Consider the following 12,050-nt stretch of genomic DNA (forward strand, 5'->3'; position numbering starts at 1 on the left):
ATGTGGTGCCAATCAAGCAGGCTGCTTTGTCCTGGATGGTGTCAAGCTTCTGAATTGTTGTTGGAGCTGCATCCAGGCAACTGGAGAGTATTCCATCACACTCCTGACTTGTGATTCGTAGATGGTAGACAGGCTTTGGGGAGTCAGGAGTTGAATTACTCACCACATTATTCCTAACCTCTGACCTACTCTTGTAGCCACAGTATTAATATGGCTGGTACAGTTCATTTTCTAGTCAATGGTAACCCCCCAGGATGTTGATAGTGAGGGATTCGGCAATGGTAATGCCATAGAATGTCAAGGGGAGATAAACTGTTAGTCTCCAAAGTCCCAAGGTGGTGTTAAGAATGTCAGGATTTGTAAACAGCTACATTTTAACTATATGTTTAATTTTGAGATCAAAATAAATTGGGAGGCCAAAGGATAGGTCATCAGCATGTCTACCTGGATACAAATCCCATATGATTCATATTGCCATGGTGATGGGCTTTGAGAGGAGACGGGTACATAGGAAGCCATTGTAGGATCAGATTATAAAGTTCTCCTAAAACATGTACCTGAATTTCACAGACAGGGCAATTTGTCAGGATCTGAGGTGGAGCTTGGTATTTAGTGGGGTAGGAGGTAAGAAGAGATCAGAAGGTAGAGAGGTCTCTAGGCCATTCAGCAACACTGCCTCCCTCTTCCTTATCAGCAGCTTATATAATGTGAGAACAGAGTTCTGCAAAATCATAGGAATATTAGTTAGAATGTGAGGGGAATAAAGAAACAGAAATGGTCAATGTCACTGACAGTTCTCAGTGAAATGATCAAGAGAGGTTAAGGGACCAGTGATGTCCAAATGGAACATGAATTTTGAAGAAAGGTGTTAGGATCTGCCAGGGAGATAACAGAGTATGAATTAACATTATACAATATCATTTAATAGCTCCATCCTTAGTCTTTTTGCATCAAAGGTAAAAGTTGCCAAGAGTCTTTGAAGAATTGTAACAACATGCTTTGAAATCAAGTGCCTGTATACAATAGCTTGATATTAGTCTATAGTATCATATCTGCAACTTCATTTTTCTCTACCATTTCATCAACAGATCCTGCTGAGATGAAGATGTCTCTCTGAAACTTTCAGAATTTTTTTCCTCCTCTTGTAACATATTTGCAAGTCTCTGCTACTGTATCCTAATTCATACTAAGTCCTGTTCATCCATCAACGCCTGTGCTCACTGATATACATTGGCCTCCAGTTAAGCAATGCCTCAATTTTAAAAGTTTTCCTCATTCATGAATCTTCCCCTATTTATGTAACGTCCTCTAGCTCTAGAACCCTCAGGGATCATTGCATGTCTCCAATTTTGGTGTTGTGCATCTTCTGCTGTAATTGCTCCACCATTGGCTGTACCTTCAGTTGCCTGGGGCAGGAGCTCTGGAATTCCATCCCTAAAAATCTCTGCCTCTCTACCCTCTTTCTTCAGGATGCTCCTTAAAACCTACCTCTTTGACAAAGCTTTTGATAATAACTAATAATTCAAGTGGCCCGATATCAAATTTAGTTTGATAAGCATTCTTCTCAAAAAGATATTCATTCCTCTCAAACACCTTGGGATGTTGTAGTACCTAAGGGCACTATGTAAATGCAAGTTGTTCTACTCACTACTCTTCTCTCCCTTGGTCCAAATCTGTACTTGATGCTCTATAGATTTTTGCAAGCAAATGTACACATAGAATTCAACTATTCAGGTGGGATTTCTCAACAGTTTAGAACTTAGACCTGTAGATAATCATAGGATATGGTTTATGGTGAGTCGTAGGCCATCAATTTTAAAGATTCCAAATTTCATAAAGGATAGTGATTTTGAATGTGCTACTGCACAAGACTCCAGGCTATTGTATACCATTAATTAAACTATGATCAGCATTACACCAAAATTATTGTTAAGATACAGTTCCCCATTGTATCTCCCTGTATATGGGGTCTTTTACTTTTGACTATGGCATAATAAGTTAGTTCTTTAAAATGGCTTCTGCAATATAATCAGATATTTGACAATGTAAAATTTGGTCTTTTTTATTGCAATATTAATAAATTTAGGTTATTACTGGTTTAATCATTTGATACAGTTTTTAATAAGTATGGTATATTTTTAGCCATATAGAATAATTAAAGTTTTAAACTTTATTTTGAATGTTGAAAAATAATTACATTTACCATTTACAGAATTACATAACGTATATTGTTGACTGTCGACATTGCATATCACCTTTAGCAGGCTTTGTATACAAATCAAATTATACAGCAGTTTGTAAAAGAAAACAGTAACAGAATCACACGTTTGCATTTTATTTTAAATTTCTCTTTGGAGCAATATTTTCCTTTCTCGCCTCTTTAACAAGTGTATTATTAAAAAGGTAGTTTATTCATGTAATTCCACAGGGAAGTGTGAAAACAGGAAATAAATTCCAAGAACAATAGTCATCCTTTTCATCCAAGGCTGCAGCCAATATTGTTGAGAATCTGAACTTATTAGAAATGATTTTGGGATAGGTTAACAGCCTTAACCATATATGCTGAATCTTGGTCATTTACAAACTCAGTAGTGATTAACATGAAGAAATGCTTTCCAGTATTATTTACTATTTTATTATTATAAAGAATTTGCTGTCCACTGTGACCAAAGAAGGCACTCGTTTATTCCCAAGATAGGTGCTGGGAAACTTCCAAGTAGTGGTGTTTAATTTTTCCAGCAAGGTCACTTTCAGACTGTGATCCAGTACCAGAGAGCATGCAGATCTTTATTTCCTATGAGCTGCTCCCCTGTAGGTACTGTCTCTACTTTCTGCCTGTACGTCTCAGAGGGGAAGGGAAATAAAACCTGCCACTGATTTTCAGGTGACCAATTTCATTGGGCAGCAGATAGTGGTGTGTCAGTAAGTTGCTCGTGATGAGCAGCTCACCCAGAGGTAAACTGCATGTAGGTTAGGCATTTCACTTTTGTGTGGCCAGGAGCGCTAATGCTTCACCTGACCAACAAAAATCAATTTTAAACCTTAGACTAACCTTTTAAGTGGTCTTCAGTATCCTTGAAAATTGCACCAGGGTCCTAGTGACATTTACATAGGCCAATAAGACTCCTGCCTGTTTCTGGAGACAAGGGTTTCAAGGCTGCCACCTAAACAGCATTAGCCAAAGAAACCATAGAAACAAAGCAGTAAGTGTTGCACCACAATTTATCATGTTATCAGCCAGTTCCCACCAGACGAAGTGGAAAATCAGTCTAGTGTCTTTGCAGGAAAATGTGTTCAATTTACTTCAATGGCAGAATACTTTGGAAGTATTTCCTCCTCCTTTTAACTTATCCCTGTAAGTTACAAGTTGAACCAGAAGGGGTAATAGTTATTCCCATATGATTGTCCTGTAATAAGTGATTGACAATGCTACTGATTATAGCAAGCAATCGAGGCATACTTCTCATTTTCCTTCCACTTATGACTGGTAGAAAATTAGTTCTGGCTGCAATCTGAACATCTATTTGTAACTTGTAAGCCTGTGCCTTCAAAACATGAAGATTCCAATGCAAAAAAATCATCAGTGTCTTTCACAAAAAACGTACCACAGCAGGATCTTGTTAATGCCCACCATGTGTTTTCAGTACAGACTTTGATGTTTTCAATATCGCTACCATTTAATATTCAGGGCATTATTCATTTTCTCCACAGCATGGTACTGTGTATGCAGCATTTTCAAAGTTTTGCTGCTATCAGTACTTCCAAACCACTGTTCATAGAGTTTCTTAATGGACTCATTTGCTTCTGGTGCCTGGACCTTCACACTTGCGTACAGTTCCTCAACTTGCTGCAACAAATCCTTACTGGATTCGGATCCCTCCGTTCGTATTTGGCCACCACCATTGAGACAACCTGCAGACAGTAACGGATCTGATTAATTAGTAATTGGTTTTCAGGAGAAATTAATACATTAAAAAAAGCTCCAAAATATATTTTAAGGAAGCAGAACTACACCCTTGGGCATTTTGTTTTAACCTTTAAATTGATTTTCAGATAATTGCATTCAAGTTTAAATCTCAATTGATGTATAGCTGTAACAGGTCTAAGAGGCCAATTAAAAACCACGCACCTTCAACTGAAAAGGGTATTGCTGATAGGAATCTACTGCAAGTGTTAATTTACATCGAAATATTCATAAAACTAGTCATCCATAATTAAATATCTTGGTGCAGCCTTGGCAAACGGACTGCAACTGACTGAGTGAAGATTTGGAGTTTGGTGAAAGGGGAGTTTTAAGTGTTAATTTTGTTCTTAAATCTGCCTCTTAAAATCTAATCTAGTCTATAATTAGCAGAAACTGGAAAGTACTGTGTAAACAGGCTAAGGCTTGGCCTAAATAGCCAAGTGGTTATGGTACTGGGTTTGTAACCCTAAGATCAAGAGTTCAAATCTCACAATGGCAAAATATGAAACAACGTAACTTCATCTGAAACAGATGGAAACAGGTTTACTCAAAAAGAGTATCAAGAGTTCAAATCTCACAATGGCAAACTATGAAACAATGTAAACAGGCTAAGTTTTTTCTTGCAGTTTAGACAGGGCAAACACTCTCAGCTGTAGGAGCCCAGAGTTAATTAGCTAATCGGTTGAATCTGGTTGCTGTAGCCCCAGTTTACTATAAATTCAGGGTTCTTTAGTGCAGCTGACTAACTGAGTGATGACTTGGGAGTTTTGGGGGGAGGGGGAGAGGAGAGGGAGGGGGAGGGGGAGAGGAGAGGGAGGGGGAGGGGGAGAGGAGAGGGAGGGGGAGGGGGAGAGGAGAGGGAGGGGGAGGGGGAGAGGAGAGGGAGGGGGAGGGGGGGAGAGGGAGGGAGAGGGAGGGGGGGGAGGGAGGGAGAGGGAGGGAGGGAGGGAGGGAGAGGGAGGGAGGGAGGGGAGGGAGAGAGGGAGGGGGGGAGGGAGGGAGAGGGAGGGGGGGGAGGGAGGGAGAAGGGGGGAGGGGAGGGAGAGGGAGGGGTGAGGGAGAGGGAGGGGTGAGGGGGAGGGGGAGGGGGGGGAGGGGGAGGGGGAGGAGGAGGGGGGAGGGGGAGGGAGGGAGAGGGAGAGGAGACGGGGGGAGGGGGGGAGGGAGGGGGAGAGGAGGGGGAGGAAGAGGAGGGGGGGGAGGAAGAGGAGGGGGGAGGAAGAGGAGGGGGAGGGAGGAAGAGGAGGGGGGAGGGAGAGGAGGGGGGAGGGAGAGGAGGGGGGAGGGAGGGGGAGGGAGAGGAGGGGGGAGGGAGGGGGAGGGAGAGGAGGGGGGAGGGAGGGGGAGGGAGAGGAGGGGGGAGGGAGAGGGAGGGGGGAGGGAGAGGGAGGGGGGAGGGAGAGGGAGGGGGGAGGGAGAGGGGAGGGGGAGGGAGGGAGAGGGAGGGGAGGGGAGGGAGAGGGAGAGGAGGGGGAGAGAGAGGGAAAGGAGGGGAGGGAGGGGGAGGGAGGGGGAGGGGTTAGAGGGAGGGAGGGGGGAGGGGGAGGGGGAGAGGGAGGGGGAGGGGGAGGGGGAGGGGGGGAGGGGGAGGGGGAGGGGGGGGAGGGGGAGGGGGGGAGGGGGAGGGGGGGGAGGGGGAGGGGGGGAGGGAGGGGGAGGGGGAGGGAGGGAGAGGGAGGGGGGAGAGGGAGGGGAGAGGGAGGGAGAGGGGGGGGAGGGGGAGAGAGGGAGAGGGAGGGGTGAGGGGGAGGGGGGGGGGAGGGGGAGGGGGGGGAGGGGGGGGAGGGGGAGGGGGGGGAGGGGGAGGGGGGGGAGGGGGGAGGGGGGGGGAGGAGGGGGAGGGGGGAGGGAGGGAGGGGGAGGGGGGAGGGAGGGGGAGGGGGAGGGAGAGGGGGGGGGGAGGGGGAGGGAGAGGAGGGGGAGGGAGGGGAGGGAGAGGGAGAGGAGGGGGAGGGAGAGGAGGGGGAGAGGGGAGGGGGAAGAGGAGGGGGAGGGGAGGGAGGGAGGGGGAGGGAGAGGAGGGGGGAGAGAGGGAGGGAGAGGAGGGGGAGGGAGGAGGGGGAGGGAGGGGGGGGGAGAGGAGGGAGGGGGAGGGAGGGGGAGGGAGAGGGAGGGGGAGGAGGGAGGGAGAGGAGGGAGGGAGGAGGGGAGGGGGAGAGGAGAGGGAGGGGGAGGGAGAGGAGGGGAGGGGAGGGGGAGAGGAGAGGAGGGGGAGGGGGGAGGAGAGGGAGAGGAGGGGGGGGGAGGGAGAGGAGGGGGAGGGAGAGGAGGGGGAGGAGAGAGGGGGAGGGAGGGGAGGGGGAGGGAGGGGGGGAGGAGGGGAGGGGGAGGGGAGGGAGAGGGAGGGAGGGAGGGAGAGGGGGGGGAGGGGGAGAGGGAGGGGGAGGGGGGGAGGGAGGGGGAGGGGGAGGGAGGGGGAGGGGAGGGGGAGGGAGGGGGAGGGGGGAGGGAGGGGGGGGGGGGGAGGGAGGGAGGGAGAGGGGGAGGGAGGGAGGGGAGGGGGGGAGGGAGAGGGAGGGGGGGAGGGGAGGAGAGGGAGAGGAGGGAGAGGAGGGGGGAGGGAGAGGAGGGGGGAGGGAGAGGGGGAGGGAGGGGGAGAGGAGGGGGGAGAGGAGGGGGAGAGGAGGGGGAGGGAGAGGAGGGGGGAGGAGAGGAAGAGGAGGGGGGAGGGGGAGGGAGAAGAGGGGGGAGGGGGAGTGAGAGGAGGGAGGGGGAGTGAGAGGAGGGGAGGGGGAGTGAGAGGAGGGGGGAGGAGGGGGAGGGAGAGGAGGGGGGAGGGAGGGAGAGGAGGGGGAGGGAGAGGAGGGGGGAGGGAGGGAGAGGAGAGGAGGGGGAGGGGGAGGGAGGGAGGGGGAGAGGAGAGGGAGAGGAGAGGGAGAGGGAAGGGAGGGGAGGAGGGGGGAGGGGGAGGGGAGGAGGGGAGGGGGAGGGGAGGGGGGGGAGGGGGAGGGGAGGGGGGGGAGGGGAGGGGAGGGGGGGGAGAGGGAGAGGAGGGGGGGAGGGGGAGGGAGAGGAGGGGGGAGGGGGAGGAGGGGGGGGGGAGGGGGAGGAGGGGGGAGGGGGAGGAGGGGGGAGGGGGAGGGGGGGAGGGGGAGGGGAGAGGGGGGAGGGAGAGGAGGGGGGAGGGGGAGGGAGAGGAGGGGGGAGGGGAGGGAGAGGAGGGGGAGGGGGAGGGAGAGGAGGGGAGGGGGAGGGAGAGGAGGGGGGAGGGAGAGGAGGGGGGAGGGAGGGGGAGGGAGAGGGAGAGGAGGGGGGAGGAGGGGGAGGGGGAGGAGGGGGAGGAGGGGGAGGGGGAGGAGGGGGGGAGGGGAGGGAGAGGAGGGGGAGGAGAGGGGGGGAGGGAGAGGAGGGGGGAGGGGGGAGGGGGGAGGTGGAGAGGGGGGAGGGAGAGGAGGGGGAGGGGGAGGGAGAGGAGGGGGGAGGGGGAGGGAGAGGAGGGGAGGGGGAGGGAGAGGAGGGGGGAGGGGGAGGGAGAGGAGGGGGGAGGGGAGAGGAGGGGGGAGGGAAGGGAGAGGAGGGGGAGGGAGAGGAGGGGGAGGGAGGGAGAGGAGAGGAGGGGGAGGGGGAGGGGAGGGAGGGGAGATGGAGAGGGAGAGGAGAGGGAGAGGGAAGGGAGGGGGGAGGGGGAGGGAGGAGGGAGGGAGGGAGGGGGAGGGGAGGGGGGAGGGGGGAGGGGAGGGGGGGAGAGGGAGGGAGGGGGGAGGGGGAGGGGGAGGGAGGGGGGGAGGGGGAGGAGGGGGGAGGGGGAGGAGGGGGAGGGGGAGGAGGGGGGAGGGGGAGGAGGGGGAGGGGGGAGAGAGGGAGGGGGAGGGAGGGAGAGGAGGGGGGGAGGGGGAGGGAGAGGGAGGGGGAGGGGGAGGGAGAGGAGGGGGGAGGGGGGAGGGAGAGGAGGGGAGGGGGAGGGAGAGGAGGGGAGGGGGAGGGAGAGGAGAGGAGGGGGGAGGGAGAGGGAGGGGGGAGGGAGGGGGGGGAGAGGAGAGGAGGGGGGGAGGGGGGGAGGGGGGGGGGGGAGAGGGGAGGAGGGGGGGGGGGGGAGGGGGGGGGGGGGGGAGGGGGAGGAGGGGGGAGGGGGAGGAGGGGGGAGGGGAGGGGGAGGAGGGGGGAGGGGGAGGGAGAGGAGGGGGAGGGGAGAGAGAGGAGGGGGGGAGGGAGAGGAGAGGAGGGGGAAGGAGAGGAGAGGAGGGGGAGGGAGGGAAGGGGGGGAGGGAGGGGGGGAGGGAGGGGGGGAGGGGGAGGGAGAGGGAGGGGGAGAGGAGAGGGAGGGGGAGAGGGAGAGGGAGAGGGGAGGGGGGAGGAGGGGGGAGGGGGGGGGGGGGAGGAGGGGAGGGGGGAGGGGGAGGGGAGGGGGGGAGGGGGAGGGAGAGGAGGGGGGAGGGGGAGGGGAGGTGGGAGGGGGAGGAGAGGAGGGGGGAAGGGGAGGGGAGGGGGGAGGGAGAGGGAGAGGGAGGGGGGGGGGGGAGGGGGGGAGGGGGGAGGGAGGGGGAGGGGGAGGGAGAGGGAGGGGGAGGGGAGGGGGGAGAGGGAGGGGAGGGGGAGGGGGAGGGGAGGAGGAGGGGGAGGGGAGGGGAGGGGAGGGAGGGGGAGGGGGAGGGGGAGGGGAGGGGGGAGGGGGAGGGGGGAGGGGAGGGAGGGAGGGGGAGGGAGGGAGGGGAGGGGGAGGGAGGGGAGGGAGGGGGAGGGGAGGGAGGGAGGAGGGAGGGGGGAGGGGGGAGGGAGGGAGGGGGAGGGAGAGGGAGAGGAGGGGGGAGGGAGGGGGGGAGGGAGGGGGGAGAGGAGGAGGGGGAGGGAGGGGGAGAGGAGGGGGAGGGAGGGGGAGAGGAGGGGGAGGGAGAGGAGGGGGAGGAAGAGGAGGGGGGAGGGGAGGAAGAGGAGGAGGGAGGGAGAGGGGAGAGGGAGGGGGGAGGGGGAGGGAGAGGAGGGGGAGGGAGGGGGAGGGAGAGGAGGGGGGAGGGGAGGGAGAGGAGGGGGGAGGGGGAGGGAGAGGAGGGGAGGGGGAGGGAGAGGAGGGGGGAGGGGGAGGGAGAGGAGGGGGGAGGGGCGGGAGAGGAGGGGAGGGGGGAGGGAGAGGAGGGGGAGGGGAGGGAGGGAGAGGAGGGGGGCGGGCGGGACGAGGAGAGGAGGGGGAGGGAGCGGAGGGGGGAGGGAGAGGAGGGGGAGGGAGAGGCGGGGGAGGGAGAGGAGCGGAGGGGGGAGGGGGAGGGAGGGAGGGGGGAGGGGGAGGGAGGGAGGGGGGAGGGGGGAGGGGAGGGGGAGAGGAGAGGGGGGAGGGAGAGGGAAAGGGAGGGGGGAGGGAGGGAGGGGGAGGGGAGGAGGGGAGGGGGAGGGAAGGAGGGGGGAGGGGGGGGGGGGAGGGGGGGGGAGGGGGGAGGGGGAGAGGAGGGGGAGGGGGAGGGAGAGGGGGGGGGGAGGGGGAGGAGGGGGGAGGGGGAGGGAGAGGAGGGGGGAGGGAGAGGAGGGGGAGGGGGAGGAGGGGAGGAGGGGGAGGGGAGAGGAGGGGGAGGGAGAGGAGGGGGAGGGAGAGGAGGGGGAGGGGAGAGGAGAGGAGGGGGGAGGGGGAGGGAGGGAGGGGGAGGGGTAGGGAGGGAGGGGGGAGGGGGAGGGAGGGAGGGGGGAGGGGAGGGAGGGGGAGAGGGAGAGGAGAGGGAGAGGGAAGGGGAGGGGAGGAGGGGGAGGGGGAGGGGAGGGGGGAGGGGGAGGGGAGGAGGGGAGGGGGAGGGAGAGGGGGGAGGGAGGGAGGGGGGGGAGGGGGGGGAGAGGGAGAGGAGGGGGGAGGGGGAGGGAGAGGAGGGGGGAGGGAGAGGAGGGGGGGAGGGAGAGGAGGGGGGAGGAGGAGGGGGAGGGAGGGGGAGGGGGAGGAGGGGGAGGGAGAGGAGGGGGAGGGAGGGGGAGGGAGAGGGAGAGGGAGAGGGAGAGGAGGGGGAGGGGGAGGGAGAGGAGGGGAGGGGGAGGGAGAGGAGGGGAGGGGGAGGGAGAGGAGGGGGGAGGGAGAGGAGAGGAGGGGGAGGGGGAGGAGGGGGGAGGGGGAGGGAGAGGAGGGGGAGGGAGAGGAGGGGGAGGGAGAGGAGGGGGGAGGGGGGGAGGGAGAGGAGGGGGAGGGAGAGGAGGGGGGAGGGGGAGGGAGAGGAGGGGGGAGGGGGAGGGAGAGGAGGGGAGGGGGAGGGAGAGGAGGGGAGGGGGAGGGAGAGGAGGGGGGAGGGAGGGGGAGGGAGAGGAGGGGGGAGGGAGGGGGAGGGAGGGAGGGGGAGGGAGAGGAGGGGGGAGGGAGGGAGAGGGAGAGGAGGGGGAGGGAGAGGAGGGGGAGGGAGAGGAGAGGAGGGGGAGGGGGAGGGAGGGAGGGGGGAGGGGGAGGGAGGGGGAGGGGGGAGGGGGAGGGAGGGAGGGGGAGAGGGGAGGGGAGGGGGAGAGGGAGGGAGGGGGAGAGGGAGGGGGAGAGGAGAGGGAGAGGAAGGGGAGGGGAGGAGGGGGGGAGGGGGAGGGGAGGAGGGGGAGGGGAGGGGGGAGGGGGGGAGGGGGAGGGGAGGAGGGGGAGAGGGAGAGGAGGGGGAGGAGGGGGAGGGAGAGGAGGGGGGAGGGGGAGGAGGGGGGAGGGGAGGAGGGGGGAGGGGGAGGAGAGGAGGGGGGAGGGGGAGGGAGAGGAGGGGGGAGGGGGGAGGGGGGAGGGAGAGGAGGGGGAGGGAGAGGAGAGGAGGGGGAGGGAGAGGAGAGGAGGGGGAGGGAGAGGAGAGGAGGGGGAGGGAGGGAGGGGGGAGGGGGAGGGAGAGGGAGAGGGAGAGGAGGGGGAGAGGGAGAGGAGAGGAGAGGGAGAGGAGAGGGAGAGGAGAGGGAGGGGAGAGGGGAGAGAGGGAGGGGGAGAGGGGAGAGGAAGGGAGGGGAGGAGGGGGGAGGGGGAGGGAGGAGGGGAGGGGGGAGGAGGGAGAGGAGGGGGGAGGGGGAGGGAGAGGAGGGGGGAGGGGGAGGGGAGAGGAGGGGGGAGGGGGAGGGAGAGGGAGAGGGAGAGGGAGGGGAGGGGGGAGGGGAGGGGGAGGGGGAGGGGAGGGGAGGGAGAGGGAGGGGGAGGGGGAGGGGGGAGGGGGAGGGAGAGGGAGGGGGAGGGGGAGGGGGAGGGAGAGGGAGGGAGGGAGGAGGAGGGGGAGAGGGAGGGGGAGGGGAGGGAGAGGAGGGGGGAGGGGGAGGAGAGCGAGAGGTGGGGGGAGGGGGAGGGAGAGGAGGTGGGAGGGGGAGGGAGAGGAGGGGGGAGGGGGAGGGAGAGGAGGGGGGAGGGGAAGGGAGAGGAGGGGGAGGGGGAGGGGGAGGGGGAGGGAGAAGGAGGGGGGAGGGAGAGGAGGCGGGGAGGGAGAGGAGGCGGGGAGGGAGAGGAGGCGGGGGAGGGAGGGAGAGGAGGGGGGAGGGAGAGGAGAGGAGGCGGGGAGGGAGAGGGAGAGGAGGGGGGAGGGAGAGGGAGAGGAGGGGGAGGGAGAGGAGGGAGGAGGGAGGGAGGGAGAGGGAGAGGAGGGGAGAGGGAGAGGAGGGGAGAGGGAGAGGAGGGGAGAGGGAGAGGAGGGGGGGAGGGAGAGGAGGGGGAGGGAGAGGAGGGGGGAGGGAGAGGGAGAGGAGGGGGGAGGGAGAGGAGGGAGGGAGGGGGGAGGGAGAGGGAGAGGAGGGGGGAGGGAGAGGGAGAGGAGGGGGAGGGAGAGGGAGAGGAGGGGGGAGGGAGAGGGAGAGGAGGGGGGGAGGGAAGGGAGAGGAGGGGGGAGGGAAGGGAGAGGGGGAGGGAGAGGGAGGGAGGAGGGAGAGGGAGAGAGAGAGGGAGGGGGGGAGGGAGAGAGAGGAGGGAGGGGGAGGGAGAGGAGGGGGGGAGGGAGAGGAGAGGAGGCGGGGAGGAGAGGGAGAGGAGGGAGGGAGGGAGAGGGAGAGGAGGGGAGAGGGAGAGGAGGGGGGAGGGAGAGGAGGGGGGAGGGAGAGGAGGGGGGAGGGAGAGGAGGGGGGAGGGAGAGGAGGGGGGAGGGGGGAGGGAGAGGGAGAGGAGGGGGGAGGGAGAGGGAGAGGAGGGGGGAGGGAGAGGGAGAGGAGGGGGAGGGAGAGGGAGAGGAGGGGGGAGGGAGAGGGA

The 12,050-nt window shown here is 61.2% G+C and overlaps 1 protein-coding gene across 3 annotated transcripts in view; it reads right to left on the reverse strand.

Moving 5' to 3' along the window:
* Positions 1 to 2,155: 2,155 nt before the first annotated feature.
* The window catches only part of narfl (nuclear prelamin A recognition factor-like), a 44,442-nt gene continuing 34,547 nt past the window's right edge, over positions 2,156 to 12,050 (reverse strand). For all 3 annotated transcript variants that reach the window (XM_041206231.1, XM_041206233.1, XM_041206234.1), the window contains exon 11: positions 2,156 to 3,912. In XM_041206231.1, the coding sequence (XP_041062165.1) occupies positions 3,671 to 3,912 (242 nt within the window). In that variant the 3' untranslated portion in view covers positions 2,156 to 3,670. The remainder of the gene's footprint in view (positions 3,913 to 12,050) is intronic.

This window comes from Carcharodon carcharias, chromosome 15, assembly GCF_017639515.1.
Source record: "Carcharodon carcharias isolate sCarCar2 chromosome 15, sCarCar2.pri, whole genome shotgun sequence".
In the NCBI taxonomy this organism is placed as follows: Eukaryota; Metazoa; Chordata; class Chondrichthyes; order Lamniformes; family Lamnidae; genus Carcharodon; species Carcharodon carcharias.